Below are 13355 nucleotides of genomic sequence, written 5' to 3'. Positions count from 1 at the left end.
AAAATGAACTGCTAGCTCTGTCTCTGTTTTCAGGTTCTACTTCCTTTCGGATGATGAATTGCTGGAGATACTGTCTCAGACAAAGGACCCCACTGCTGTACAGCCTCACCTCCGCAAGTGCTTTGAGAATATTGCACGGGTAGGTAAAGCAAGCTATTTCCTCTGGGGCTAGCAGGCATGTCTTGATGTTGGGAGTCACGTATTATGGAAATGTAGAGCAATTCTCAAGCATTGTAGTAAGGGGAGGAGTAGGGTAGGACACAGGCTCGCTGCCTTGTGAAGACAGCACCTGGATTCTTTCAAATAGCCTCTACATCTCCATGTGAAAGAGAAGAGTTGAACTGGCTTTGTTCTCTTCTAAACTGCAGTAAGGTTGCAGATAGTTTTAAATTCTACACTTTTTCTCAGTTGTGATTATCATTAAAACGCATCTCCAACATTCTCAGTGGAGACATATCCACACCACCACCACGACAGCTGGTTGCCTTGTTGGTAGTCTCAGGAGATGCCAAGAACTGAACGGGCCACAGAAGTTGAATTACCCTCTTGGTCCTGGGTGTCCCACCTAAATCAGGGTTGAAGCTCACTAGCCCAGTCATATGGGGGAAGCTTACACAGCTGATTTGCCTGTTTTATTATTTCTAGAACAATAGCTCTCGACCTTTCCAGAATACTGTACCCCTTTCAAATGTCTGATTTGTCTTGTGTACCCCAAGTTTCACCTCACTTAAAAACTTACAAAATCAGACATAAAAATACACAGCATACTATTACTAAAAATTGCTGACTTTCTCATTTTTAACACATAATTATAAAATAAATCAGTTGGAATATAAATATTGTATGCACATTTCAGTGTACAGTATACAGAGCAGTATAGACAAATCATTGTGTATGAAATTTTAGTTTGTACTGACTTCATTAGTGCTTTTTTATGTAGCGTGTTGTAAAATTAGGCAAATATCTAGATGGGTTGATCTACCCCTGGAAGACCTTTGAGTACCCCCGGGGTACATGTGGCCCTGGTTGGGAACCACTGTAGTAGAAGACTTCAACTCCAGGACTATCAATCCCACATCTCACACCAGCGCTAAAAATACATCTGATAGTCACTAGCCTGGGAATAAGTGGAAAGGAAGCTTAGTTGGGGGTCTGATGCAAAGCCCCTTGGAATCATTAGAGAGACTTCCATTGACTTCTTTGAGCTTTGCATCGGGTCCTTGCACTTTTATTCTTAACTCTGGGGACAGTGGAAGAACAGAATTGAGAGTAAAAAGGATTTACTGATTCCTAGCCATGCAATGAGATGAATTCATCCCATATGTAATTTGTTTCACTTCATTCAAGTTATACCAGAGATGAAGTTGGGCCCCATTTTGTCATAAAATCCTCTTTCACTTCATGGAGAGACATGTTGATTTTGCACATGTGTAGTATATTTATTATCAGTAACCACAACCAAATTGTGGGCAAATCTATAAGTCGCCTAAATCAATGTAGCTCTATTGACCTGAATGGAGCTACACAGCAGTCTGGTCCTTTGTGGTTATTTTTGCTGTAGACCTGGAGGCACAGCCGTTTTACTGTCAGTAGGACAAAAATATTACACATATTCATATTGAAACAATGTCTCAATTCCTTGTGTCTTGACCTATGTTGATAGGAAGGCAGGGATAGAAGGGAAACTCTCCACTAATATCGTGCTGTGATTCCCCCATTAGCTGCTCTTCCAGGAGGACTTACAGATCACACACATGTACTCTGCAGAAGGGGAGGAAGTGAAGCTGTTTTTCCCCATTTATCCCACTGGCAATGTGGAGGACTGGCTGCTGGAAGTCGAGAAATCTATGAAGGCCAGCGTGCGGGACAATATTGAAAGATCGATCAGGGTTTATCCACATGTGAGAGTCTTACACCCCATGCTGTTCTTCGGCTCTTCACCTGCAAATACAGGTGGAGTTCAACAGGTGGCATTTGGCATGTCCTGTCTCAAGAGGAAGTGGTCATTGATGACAGCCAGCAGAATTGGTTTTCTTACTCCCTACAGTTTTTATAGTGTAGCCTTTGACCCTGCTATATGATTCCATTTCTACTCCTTGCTCTGTTCTGCTCCCTCCTTAGGATAGGGCTCCCTCTTTTTATCTTCTCCTCCAGTGCTTGGGTCCATCACGCAGTGCAAAGAGATGGTAGTGGTAACATAGGGCCAGATTAATTCCTGAGGCCAATGGATGTACACCAGGGATGAATCTCAGCCATATGTTTCTATGGACGCAGGTAGACAATCAAGATCATACTTTAGTTGGTGGTTGGGAGAAAGGAAGGTAAAAAGAGATGGGGCATCAGAAATCTCAGGCATTATTATACTCTAGGAATCTGATGCTCCAATAAACTGGAATTCGCTGTAGGATTGGAAGCTTGTTCTGCTGGTTCCCATAGATTCCCAGTCTTCACCTGCCTTTGGCAGTTCTCCACATCTTGCATAGCCCAATGATCTGTTGCAGAGAAGGCACCTAAGCATCCATTGTCTGGATGCCCAGCATCTTAGGGAAGCTTTTTCATTGCAACTGGAGAAAATAGGGTAGACAACTAAGTAGAAATTGTTATATGTGACATGGAATTGGATAGGTTCCAGGAATAGGGCATGAGACAAGGGATCATGAAAGAAAACATATTCATAGTGCTTATTACCAATATAATGTATGTGTGTTTTTTTTAAAGACACCACGTTGTTCATGGGTCTTGCAGTGGCCTGGGCAGGTGACCATTGCTGGCTGTCAAACTTTCTGGACAAAGGAAGTATCTGAGGCCCTGGAGGTTGGGGATTTGTCCACCAGACTGTTTCCACAGCTGAGTGCTCAGGTAGGAAAGATGAATAAGTGCAGACCAGGTTTAGATTTCTCCACACAGAGACCTGGTCTTTTATCACCTTCTACGTGTAAAACAGTTCTGACTTCAAATCAGTCAACAGCCATAACCTGAGATACTGATGCATCAGTAACTAGAGAAATTTTTCAAAGTTAGGTCAATTGTTTTCAACAGCATGTTACATTAGTATGTGAAATAACTGAATTCCAAAGGTAGTGGGAAAAATACTGAATGCAGTAAAATGAGATCTCTAAGAGTTCTGCCATTGTTTTCTTAACCTGCACATAACTCATCAAGCATATGACCTTATCAGAGCTATGTTCCCATAACTTAATCATGCTCTAGCATGGCACTATGGGATACTGTCCTTCTGGAGGTCCTATGTCCTATGTAACCATGGGGTATTTCATCAGTGCACCCACACCCTGCCCTAAGTCACAGTTCAATATCTTATATGAACAGTGATACCTCCCAGCATCTGAATGCCTTGCAATCTTGAATGTATTTATTCTCACAATACCCCTCAGAGGCAGGGCAGTGCTATTATCCCATAGTACAGATGGGAACTGAGGCAGAAAGAGACTGAGTGGCTTGCCTAGTGTCACAAAGGAAGTCTTTGGCAGAGGAGGGAATTGAACCTGGGTCTCCCATGGTCCAAATTAGTGCCCTATCTACTGGGCCATCCTTCCTTTCCTCCTTTCGTCCTCGTTTAGTACAGGGGTTCTCAAACTTCATTGCACCGCGACCCCCTTCTGACAACAAAAATGACTACATGACCCCAGGAGGTGGGACCAAAGCCTGAGCCTGCCTGAGCCCCACCCCCCAGGTATGGGGGTGGGAGGCACAAAGCTGAAGCCCAAGGGCTTAAGTCCCAAGCAGGGGGTCTGTAATCTGAGCCCCAGTGCCCAGGGCTGAAGCCCTCGGGCTTCAGCCCCGGTGGTGGGGCTCGGGCTTCAGTCCCATGCCCCAGCAAGTCTAAGCCAGCCCTGGCGACCCCATTACAGTGGGGACCCTACCCACTTTGAGGTCCCACAGTTTGAGAACTGTTGGTTTAGTACCTTGTTGGTTAGAGAATAGAAGTCAGAATGCAGTTCAGGGCCAGTTCTGACTAGCGTCCCTTTCCTTGCACAGCTAAGTGATCTGGTAGCCCTTGTTCGAGGAAAGCTGTCGAGGATGCAGCGAACAGTGTTGTCAGCTCTCATTGTGATTGAAGTCCATGCCAAGGATGTCGCTGCTAAGCTGGTTGAGGAGAATGTGATGAGTGAGAATGATTTTGAGTGGATCTCTCAGCTCAGGTAAGGGAAACAGCCATCAGACCTGGTCTGGATTCCCTGGTCACCATCCATTATCATTACCTATCGGCAGCATCAGTAACATGGAGGGAAATTAAGTGTGTTTGCATAGTGTGTCTATTTAAGACTAATCTTAGCACCAAGTGGATTGAATGTCTTAGGAGTATATCATAGTCAGTTACACCATCACGACTGGTCATCTGTAACCCAGCTCATGCCTGCCTCTGTCAGGATACGTTAAGACAGACCCAGGCTCTGAGGCATTTTCTCCTTGCATGTGATACATGGATTAGACTGTGCCACGACAGTCTAAAGGTCTGCCCATGCCCAGTGGGGAGGCATGATTCTTGACAATGTCATCAGATGTCCTGACCCGTGAGGATCGTAGACATTCCCGTTGCACAGCACCTCCTGCTTACAGTTGTTTCCTGGCACCCAGAGAAGTCAGGATTGTCCTTCCAGCCAACGCCACTGCCTTCCTAAAGCAATTACTTATTACCTCTGCCCCAGTGCTGAGGTGACACATGTCTCCTAGGGCCTGGAGTGCAGTGAATTTTATCAGCCACAAACAGTGTCCCTTTTAGCTCTTGCTATTATTGTACCCCTGCCAGTACTTGTTTGTCTTTGAGATTCCATTTTCACTCACCATTAGATACTACTGGACAAGGAATGATCTGTACATCCGAGCAGTGAATGCTGAATTCATCTATGGCTATGAATATTTGGGAAACAGTGGACGCCTGGTCATCACACCCCTCACTGACAGGTACAGATTATTCAGAGAATAATACCTAAGCGTCTAAGTAGTTCTGGGTGAACAGATTTTATTCTGAGTTAAACCCAGGATCTTCCTCTGCCAGGTTTACTCATGCTGAGCAGCACTTAATTACACAAGTAGCCTTGGGACTGTTTGTATACCCAGGTGTTACTTGAGATGAGGTAGATTGGGCCCTTACTGACATTGGATCTACAGGATTCCTAATGATCCATGCTCCCACCAACCAGTTAAAGATTTATGCTGTGGCATGATTCTTAGTGAACTGCTCTGAGACATATAAAAAAATCCATCTGAATTACAAAGGGCTCATTCTATTCTTGGTGATTACACACCCTTGGACAGATAAACCAGTACCATGGAGTATGTGTGTTTCCTAGTAACGATAATAATAATACTTAGCTTTCTTATAGTAATCATACTCCTTACAGACAGCCCAACAGACAGTGAATTTCCATCAGACTGTACAAAAGTACAAAGACTGTACTGCAACTCCCATTAATGTTAACAGAAGCCGCTTAGCTAAATCCCTGTACACTTTGCTAAATATGTAAGTAAAGCTCTCTGAATAATATGGGATGGATTTCCAGTGATCATGCCAGGCAGATAGATAGAACAGATCACCTTAAATAATTAAATGGGATCTACAGTTCTTAAGCCCAAGTAGGAACACTTCTAATGCTCTCTGGTTTCTTCATTGCTGTAGGTGCTACTTGACACTTACTGGAGCCCTGCATCTAAAATTTGGAGGAGCACCTGCAGGACCTGCTGGAACAGGCAAAACAGAAACAACTAAAGATCTGGGGAAAGCTCTAGCTATACAGACAGTTGTGTTCAACTGCTCCGACCAGCTTGACTTCATGGCTATGGGAAAATTCCTGAAGGGACTAGCCAGGTGCAAAAAGTGGTTTGGGAAAAATAAATTGCCACCTGTGCCCTACAAGGGGGTGGGAGGGGGGAGGTGCTGGCACCCTGGACGGGGGCCTTGGAACGATAGCCACAAGGGAGAGAGGGGAGCTGTGGCATAGCGTTAAGGCAGAATGAAGGGGGCCTTTCTGCATTGTTTTAATCTAGGAGCTTTGCAGTTCCAAAGCTAATGAGTGATGGGACGGCTGCAGGATGCTAGCCTTATGCCTGTTGGAAGGAAAGATAGAGGCATTGTTGTGCCAGTATAAAGGAACAGTTGGATTCTTGTCAAGCAAAAATAAAATGCTTTGCACCATTTTCATTTGAAGCTGTCTACAAATGCTACCAGCTCAAATGTAGGTCTTTGACCCTATGCATACTATCTTACATGTCCAGCTAGGGTCAGTCCTCAGCAGAAGAGAACCTGCTGACCCTAGCCATGACTGAGTAGCCAGGAGAGCCTGTTGTGGGTCCCAAGGAATCCTTATAGAATTGGCCCCCTGTTCTCTGCATAACAAACAGAGCTGGTCCAATTGTGCATTGCACACATGTAGCCAATGCATTCCAATATCCTTCCCAGACCTTTTTTTGCAAGCAGTTTTATGTCTTTTTTTGAACATCCCTAATGATGAGAGCATCTCTCTCATGCACAGACTTCTCTTCTTGGAATGCAATACAGGCATCTTAGATGTCTAAATTATGTCAGCTGCGCCCACATTATGGGTACAAAATGAGAGGTTTAGTTGATGTCCCTTTCAATAGCAGGCCTGTCATATGCTGTGTTTGTATCAGGCTGCCCATGTGGTTACCTCTCCAGGTAACCATGGTGTAGTATCCTAGAAGCAATGCTGAGAACTGTTGGATTCATTTCCCGCCTCTCTCTCACATGGCCACCCACACACAGAACTGATACTTTGGACTGGTTGAACTGCTAGAATTTCTCCCTATCTCTGTGTTCCTGACACTTCTCTGGTTTTCCCTTCCCTGCTCAGCTCCGGAGCGTGGGCTTGCTTTGATGAGTTTAACCGCATTGATGTTGAGGTGCTTTCTGTAGTGGCTCAACAGATCACAACCATTCAGAAGGCCCAGCAGCAAAGGGTGAGTCTTCAAAAATAGAGAAGGGCAATCTAGACGTTGTCCTTTACTTCTCTGTCCTATATTAGGTTCTAATCTTAGAGCCAATGTGAACACTTAGTGGAACAGATGAGACTGTGCTACCATTCCTGATGGCCTCCACTGCAATGCAAGAAGGAAGATGTACTATTGTGACTAGGTACAAGCCAGCATGGTTGCTCATAAGTGATTGCAGGAATTCACGGTGTGTTATCCGGACTCCAGATATTTCCAAAGCAACCCACACACACACACACCTCTGAATTCTTGGTCCCATATGGAGAGTCAGCAATCAGTAATTCTAATAGCCTACCTCTGTGCTGCTCCTGGGAGGACTGATAAAGGTTAAGATCCAAAGTGCTTGACATTGGGTTAGTATTAGAAACTTGCTTGCAATAAATTCTGCTGCTTTATCCACCACCTGAAACTGTCCCCTCTCTCTTAAAAGGGATTTCAGGCTTTTTCTTGCCTCATGCTACAAATTAATTCTGCCCCCAATTCACAGACAGAATAAATGTGAAGGCAGCTGTCTGTTTATAGCTGGGGGTTGGAAGCTCTTCATGAGCAAAAGAAATATTGTAAGTGATCAGTAAATCTTCTGTGTAAGAGCTGGGCTCTTCATAAAAGGAGGAGAAATACTGCTCCTAAGACTGAGTTTCTGTATGGGTGCTGGAGCTAGTGCTTCATACCAGTGGGGTGACCCATACCTGTCCCCAGTGGCTAATTTCAATACAGAGAGGAAAGTGGTTGTTTTTCTGGTGCAGAGGAAGATCCTGTCATTTTCTTATTTAATTCCAGAGTCCCTGCCTTTGTTTATTGGGCATGGCCATGTTTTGGTTTTCTAGGTGGACCGCTTCATGTTTGAAGGAGCTGAGATCCCTCTGGTCCCGTCCTGTGCAGTCTTCATCACCATGAACCCTGGATATGCTGGACGCACTGAATTACCAGATAACTTAAAGGTCAGTAAACATCATCACTGCACTAGCACAGAGAGGGAGGATGGTTCTGTGGTCTGCTAGTCTGATTTGGGAGACTAGGGTCCAATTCCCTGTTCTGCCACAGTCTTCCTGTGTGACCCTGGGCAAGTCATTTAGTATCTCAGTGCCTCAGTTCCCCACCTGTAAAATGGGGATAATAGCTCTGCCCTGTCTCTCAGGGATGTTGAGAGGATAAATACATTAAAGATTACTATGATACTATGGAGATGGGGGCAAAATAAGGACCTAAACTACCCAGATAATTACTGAAAATGAATATATTCTGTAGCTCACCCTCAGGGATGAGAGTTGGATATAACTGCCCACTTGGGATTATGGCAAGTCGCAGGAGTTGAACAGACTAAGATATAAGGGATTGAGATACCTAACATTTAATAAGGGAAGCCTGTGGCTGCTGTTCCATATAGTAAAGAGGCATCTTAGAGTGGGCTGACCTGGGGATTTAGCAGCAGCCCGGCATGGAAAACTCAGTTTCAGGAACAGTTTACTGACTTCTTGGTTTACTGTCTCTAGAGGGGATTTAAAAGAATGACACAGCTCATGATTACAATGTCTTGTGGCTACAATACCTTTTGTCCAGGCACACAAATTGCCCAGGTGTTGTGGAGACTCCTTGCTACCTCCAGTGAAATTGCACCACCTGAGCACGAGTGTTTGCATTATTTCCTGATGGACCAGTGCCCTGCCAGGGTGTACAGGAGGCCATGTGCACTGCAGTAGCCCTGGCATAGCCAGTCCCACAGCTCCATCTCACAATGCCATACACCCTTTAGCAAGCATGAAAGCTGAGATGCTTGCTGAGGCTGTTCTCTTCCCTGCTGGGGAAATGGCTGGAAAAATACTCAGCGCACAGTGGATGCAATAAGAAAAATAAAACGTAGTTAGAAACATCCAGATCTCCCTCTCCAAAGAGCCGAGTAATTTTGGGGGCTCAGTTGGAGACACCTTAAAGGGCCTGATTTCCTAAGTGTGCTGAGTGCCCGCCCTCTGAAAATCCAATCAGGCGTGTCAAGTTGGGCTTCCAGAAATGGAGGCACCTAAAATCACTACCTTCTTTAGAAAACACAGGCCCTTAACTTTACAAACTTCATAATGACTGTGAAAGAAGCAAACAGGTTTTCTTGTTGCTTGCACCTGAGCTGAGTGTGGCCTGACCTGGCTTGTGGGTCCAGGTGAGCCTGTGGCACAGATAGTTAAAAATTAATCAGTTATAACAATGTGTTATTGAGAAACACTAAACCTGCATCTCGATAATGCCATTTTTATGCTGTACCTTTTCAGAATAGAACTCCACCTTGGTATTTACACTGTTAATAGTGAAACTGTGGATTGTGCAAAGTCTGAGGCCAGAGTCACTGAAACTGTAAATTGCTCCTCCCTGCCCCACCTGGTGACCCGCCAGAGATTTACCCGAAGAGAGGGCAGAAGGTGTTGCAGCTGCTGCCCTCCTCCAGGATTTTAACTGGAACAGGGCAGCTATCCGTTGTGGTTGGGGATCCATAGGAGTCCACCTGTGGAGGCTGCTGGGGAGATGGACTGAATCAGTCTGTTCTCCGGCTGTCCAGGCTATGCCTTCTCCTCCACCACCATTGTGTTCTATGTGAATAGCACTGATCTCCACCAGACCTCCCAGAAAAGGGGAGCTTGTGTGGCTTTTTTGTGCAGCTTACCCACCCCAGCTTAGCCAGCATGGACTGAGGTGTGATTCCGAACCATGGTGTCCTCCTTAGAGAACAATGTATCCAGTATTGTAAGAAATGGACAACGCTGTGCTTCTGCCAGTCAGTGTAGCAGGGTGGTTGGTGATCTGGGCATGTCCATGCCACAAGAGATAAGAGAAGATGCTTTTGGTAGGATTCTAGGATCATTTTGATATCAAAAACCACATCTGTAAGTAAACACTGAGACTGGGACAGATCCCTGTTGCGGTCCAAATACAAGACAGAACAAGGCTTTAAGCAAGCAAGCAGGCTGGTCTGCCTTGTGAGCTTTCCACCCTCTCTTTTATTTCTCTCCCTCCTCCTGCGCATTACATACTCCAACAGATAAAAGGAATACACTGGCTTTGTTTAATATTCTTATTTACCAATATCTATCTACCGCATTCCTTGCTCTCGGGCCTTGAGCCCAGTACTGGGAGGCTTCCCACGGTTCATGAAATCTGGGCGAGTTTCCAAGGTTCATGCCCTTGAGAGGAACCGTGTGTGTACTGCTCCTACACAACACTCAGGGTGTGCCCTGAATGTTGCCAAGTGCATGAACCCTGCCTGAATCCTTCATCCCCTCCTTTTTTGTTTATTTGTGCTCGGCCATCTCATGGTAGCCATCAATTTGCTTTTGCAAGCCATTAACTCCCGGACAGACAAGGTCATAACTCGTGGAGGCTGCCAGGGCAGTTCTCGACAAAGTCTTAACAAAAAGGAAATACATTGCGCACAGCAACAGCAAAAAATAAGCCCAAGAAGGTAAAATGTAGTTGACCGGGCCCCAATTAGCCATGCTAGAGTACTGGGAAGAGAGGTTTGCGTAAGCAGCGAGCATCGTCTCATTCCCTATTTCCTCAGGGTGATGACATACTGGAATAAGGCACGTACCTAACAATTCTTCAGCTGCTACAAAATCAAATAAACAAAAGTGGGTAACATTTGCTATTGAAGCCAATCTTTCCCATAGGTTATATGTCATTCGGGCCCGTAACGGAGGAGACGCTCCCGAGTCAACCCCTACAGGAAATAGCAGGCACATAAGGCACACAATCAATACAAAATTAGCAGTGATTTGGGCGAGAATGGCCACAAACAGAGTCTCAGGAGTCTCTGGCTGTTGGTTTGCTGCCAGTCTTCGTTGAGCCGCGGCGACCAATGCTTTCACTGCTCCCCATGTCACGGGCTGGCTTGGGACGGTACGTCTCCTCCGTCTCCGTCCCGCCATTGTCGACCCAGGAGGCACCGCGTTCTCCTCCAAGGTCAGCTGAAACTCCGGTATGGGGTTCGACAGCCCCTGGTGCCACGCCATGCTGTTTCAGTGCCGGTCGCAGACACCGGGCCGGAACCCACAACGGTCCTGCAGGGAGAGACACAGCAGCATATCCCCAACCCCAAGTAATTAAAGGTACTGGGCCCAACCATTGCGGATCGGGCAGCTGACGGTAATAGACATGCGGTCTTTCCAGTACCTCGGACTTATGAAAATGCCAATCCGCGGGGGTCTGCTGATCTGTATTCAGTGTTAAATTACTTAAAGTAAACAAAAGGACATGCAATTGTTGCTGAATGTCTCCTAAGGTTCGGAGACGCAGCTCCCCTTGTTTTAATTGTTTGTCAAGCAAGGTTTTTAGTGTGCGATTTGCACGTTCAACAATAGCTTGGCCTGTGGAATTATAAGGGAGCCCGTGTTTGAGATGGACGTCCCATTGGGCACAAAAGGTGGAGAGGGCTGTGGAGCAATAGGCTGGGGCATAATCCGTTTTTATCTTGCTCGGGCCACCCATGACAGCAAAACAGGCTAGCAAATGGTGAATAACTTTGGGAGTGGCTTCCCCACGCTGTGGGGTCGCCCAGAGGAATCCCGAATAGGTATCAATGGAAACATGTAAAAACAAATAGGGACGGAATTGTGGCACGTGAGTGACATCCATTTGCCAAAGCTGATTCGCTGCGGTACCTCTGGGGTTAACGGCATAAGAAAAGGTAGGGGCAGCAGCGGCACAGTGGGGGCAGGAACGAACAATAGAATGTGCATAATCAGCAGGAATGTGAAACTGTCGGGCCAAAACAAAGGCAGACTGATGAAAAAAGGAATGGCTTTCAATGGGGTCAGAAAAAAGGGAATTTACCTGACCACGTAATGCGCGATCAGCGCACGCATTGCCCTCAGTAAGTAGCCCAGGCAGAGGGGTATGACTGCGAATATGAGCAACAAAATAAGGTAAATTATGAGTGGTGATGAGATATTGTAAGGACAAAAACAGGCGGAGGAGGTCCGCATCAATCTGAGGGGTTATGAGGGCAAGGGGTAAATGATCAATTACCTGATAAACATAATGCATGTCCACAATCAAATTAAAGGGACAATCAGCAAAAAATTGAAAGGCCAAAATAACAGCAGCTAGTTCCAAGGACTAGTGAAGCTCTCCAAGCGCTGTGCATGCAAATATTGTTGTACAAGTGAATGAAGTGCTTTCAGCTTTTCTAGGGGGAGGGGCCATTGGTCAATCCATACAGGCTCTAAGGATTGCCATACCAATGGTAATGCGGAGGGCAAGGTGGGTGGGGGAGGGTTTTGGGCCATTATATATTAATATTGAGGGTGGTGTCCAGCTTTACAAGTAAGTCACGGCCCCAAATATTGAGGTGGACAGGGAGCACAAAAGGGCGGATCGTAGCAAGGGCACGGCCTCCTGGTTTAGAGACCATGACCCAAGACAAACTTTGGCGCCCGGGTTTGCTACCCCGGAACCCCCACAACTCTTTAGAAAGAACTGTTGGCCAACTGACCGGCCAGTCCTGATCACAAATCACCGTAACGTCAGCTCCAGTGTCCACCAGCCCTGTAAAAGGAACATTATTTAAGAGAAGTGTTAACTGAGGTTTCAAGGGGCGGAGCGACATTGTTAGAGCAACAAGTGGAGAGGACGTGTCGTGAGGCGGCGACTGAGACAGCGTCGATCCAAAGCCGCCTCCGTCCCGGGCTCGATCCTCTGCGGCTGGCACCTGATAGGGGACTAAAATCAATTGTGCAATTGACCGTCCACGCGGGAGTGACTGCAGAAGATGGGTCCACACCTGAACCTTAATAACGCCGGTGTAATCAGCGTCAATGACCCCTGGGATGACAAAAAAAACCTGTTTCCCAGCGTGTGAGCACAGGAGAACCAGACCCACAAATCCGGCAGGGAGAGGTCCCGTCAACTGTGTAGGTATGGCGCAAACCTCCCCCGGCAACTGAAAATCAGCATCCTCCTGCATAATCAAATCAAGCCCTGAACTTCCGGCAGTCGCCGCCCTCATGGAGTCTATGGATTTTAAGGCAGAGGGACAGTCGTCTGAGTGGGGAACACCCCCGTTTGGCCCTGGGTTCGGGGGGGACCCGTCGTGCGGTTTCCCGACCCGCTACAACACTGATTAGCCCAGTGATAGCCCTTCCGACATTTGGGGCACTTCTTTAAGGGGCGGGCGGGCGCCGTCGATGAGCGGCACTCCCGCTGAAAGTGACCCTCCTTACCACAGCGATAACAACGCTTCCCCTCCTTCCCGCTTTTCCGCAGGGCTGCGGCCAGAACCCCAGCTTTATGTGCTTGTGTGCCGATGTTCTGGCACGCCCGCAGCATGTCCGACAGCTCTAGAACGTCAGCGGCTTGTGCCGCCTGGAGAGCACGGCGGCAATCCTCGTTTGCATTTTCAACCG

At 46.6% G+C, this 13355-nt stretch overlaps 1 protein-coding gene across 1 annotated transcript in view; it reads left to right on the top strand.

Moving 5' to 3' along the window:
- Positions 1-13355, top strand: part of DNAH1 (dynein axonemal heavy chain 1) — a 130581-nt gene that overhangs the window by 46429 nt on the left and 70797 nt on the right. Inside the window, exons 24-31 of the mRNA XM_048857658.2 lie at positions 34-139; positions 1722-1901; positions 2719-2859; positions 3997-4160; positions 4810-4923; positions 5639-5827; positions 6831-6936; positions 7797-7910. Of these exons, the coding sequence (XP_048713615.1) occupies positions 34-139; positions 1722-1901; positions 2719-2859; positions 3997-4160; positions 4810-4923; positions 5639-5827; positions 6831-6936; positions 7797-7910 (1114 nt within the window). The remainder of the gene's footprint in view (positions 1-33; positions 140-1721; positions 1902-2718; positions 2860-3996; positions 4161-4809; positions 4924-5638; positions 5828-6830; positions 6937-7796; positions 7911-13355) is intronic.

The sequence above is a fragment of the Caretta caretta genome, chromosome 7, assembly GCF_965140235.1.
Source record: "Caretta caretta isolate rCarCar2 chromosome 7, rCarCar1.hap1, whole genome shotgun sequence".
In the NCBI taxonomy this organism is placed as follows: Eukaryota; Metazoa; Chordata; order Testudines; family Cheloniidae; genus Caretta; species Caretta caretta.
The sequence above is the reverse complement of the archived record's forward strand: the minus strand, read 5'-3'. Positions and strand labels throughout refer to the sequence as shown.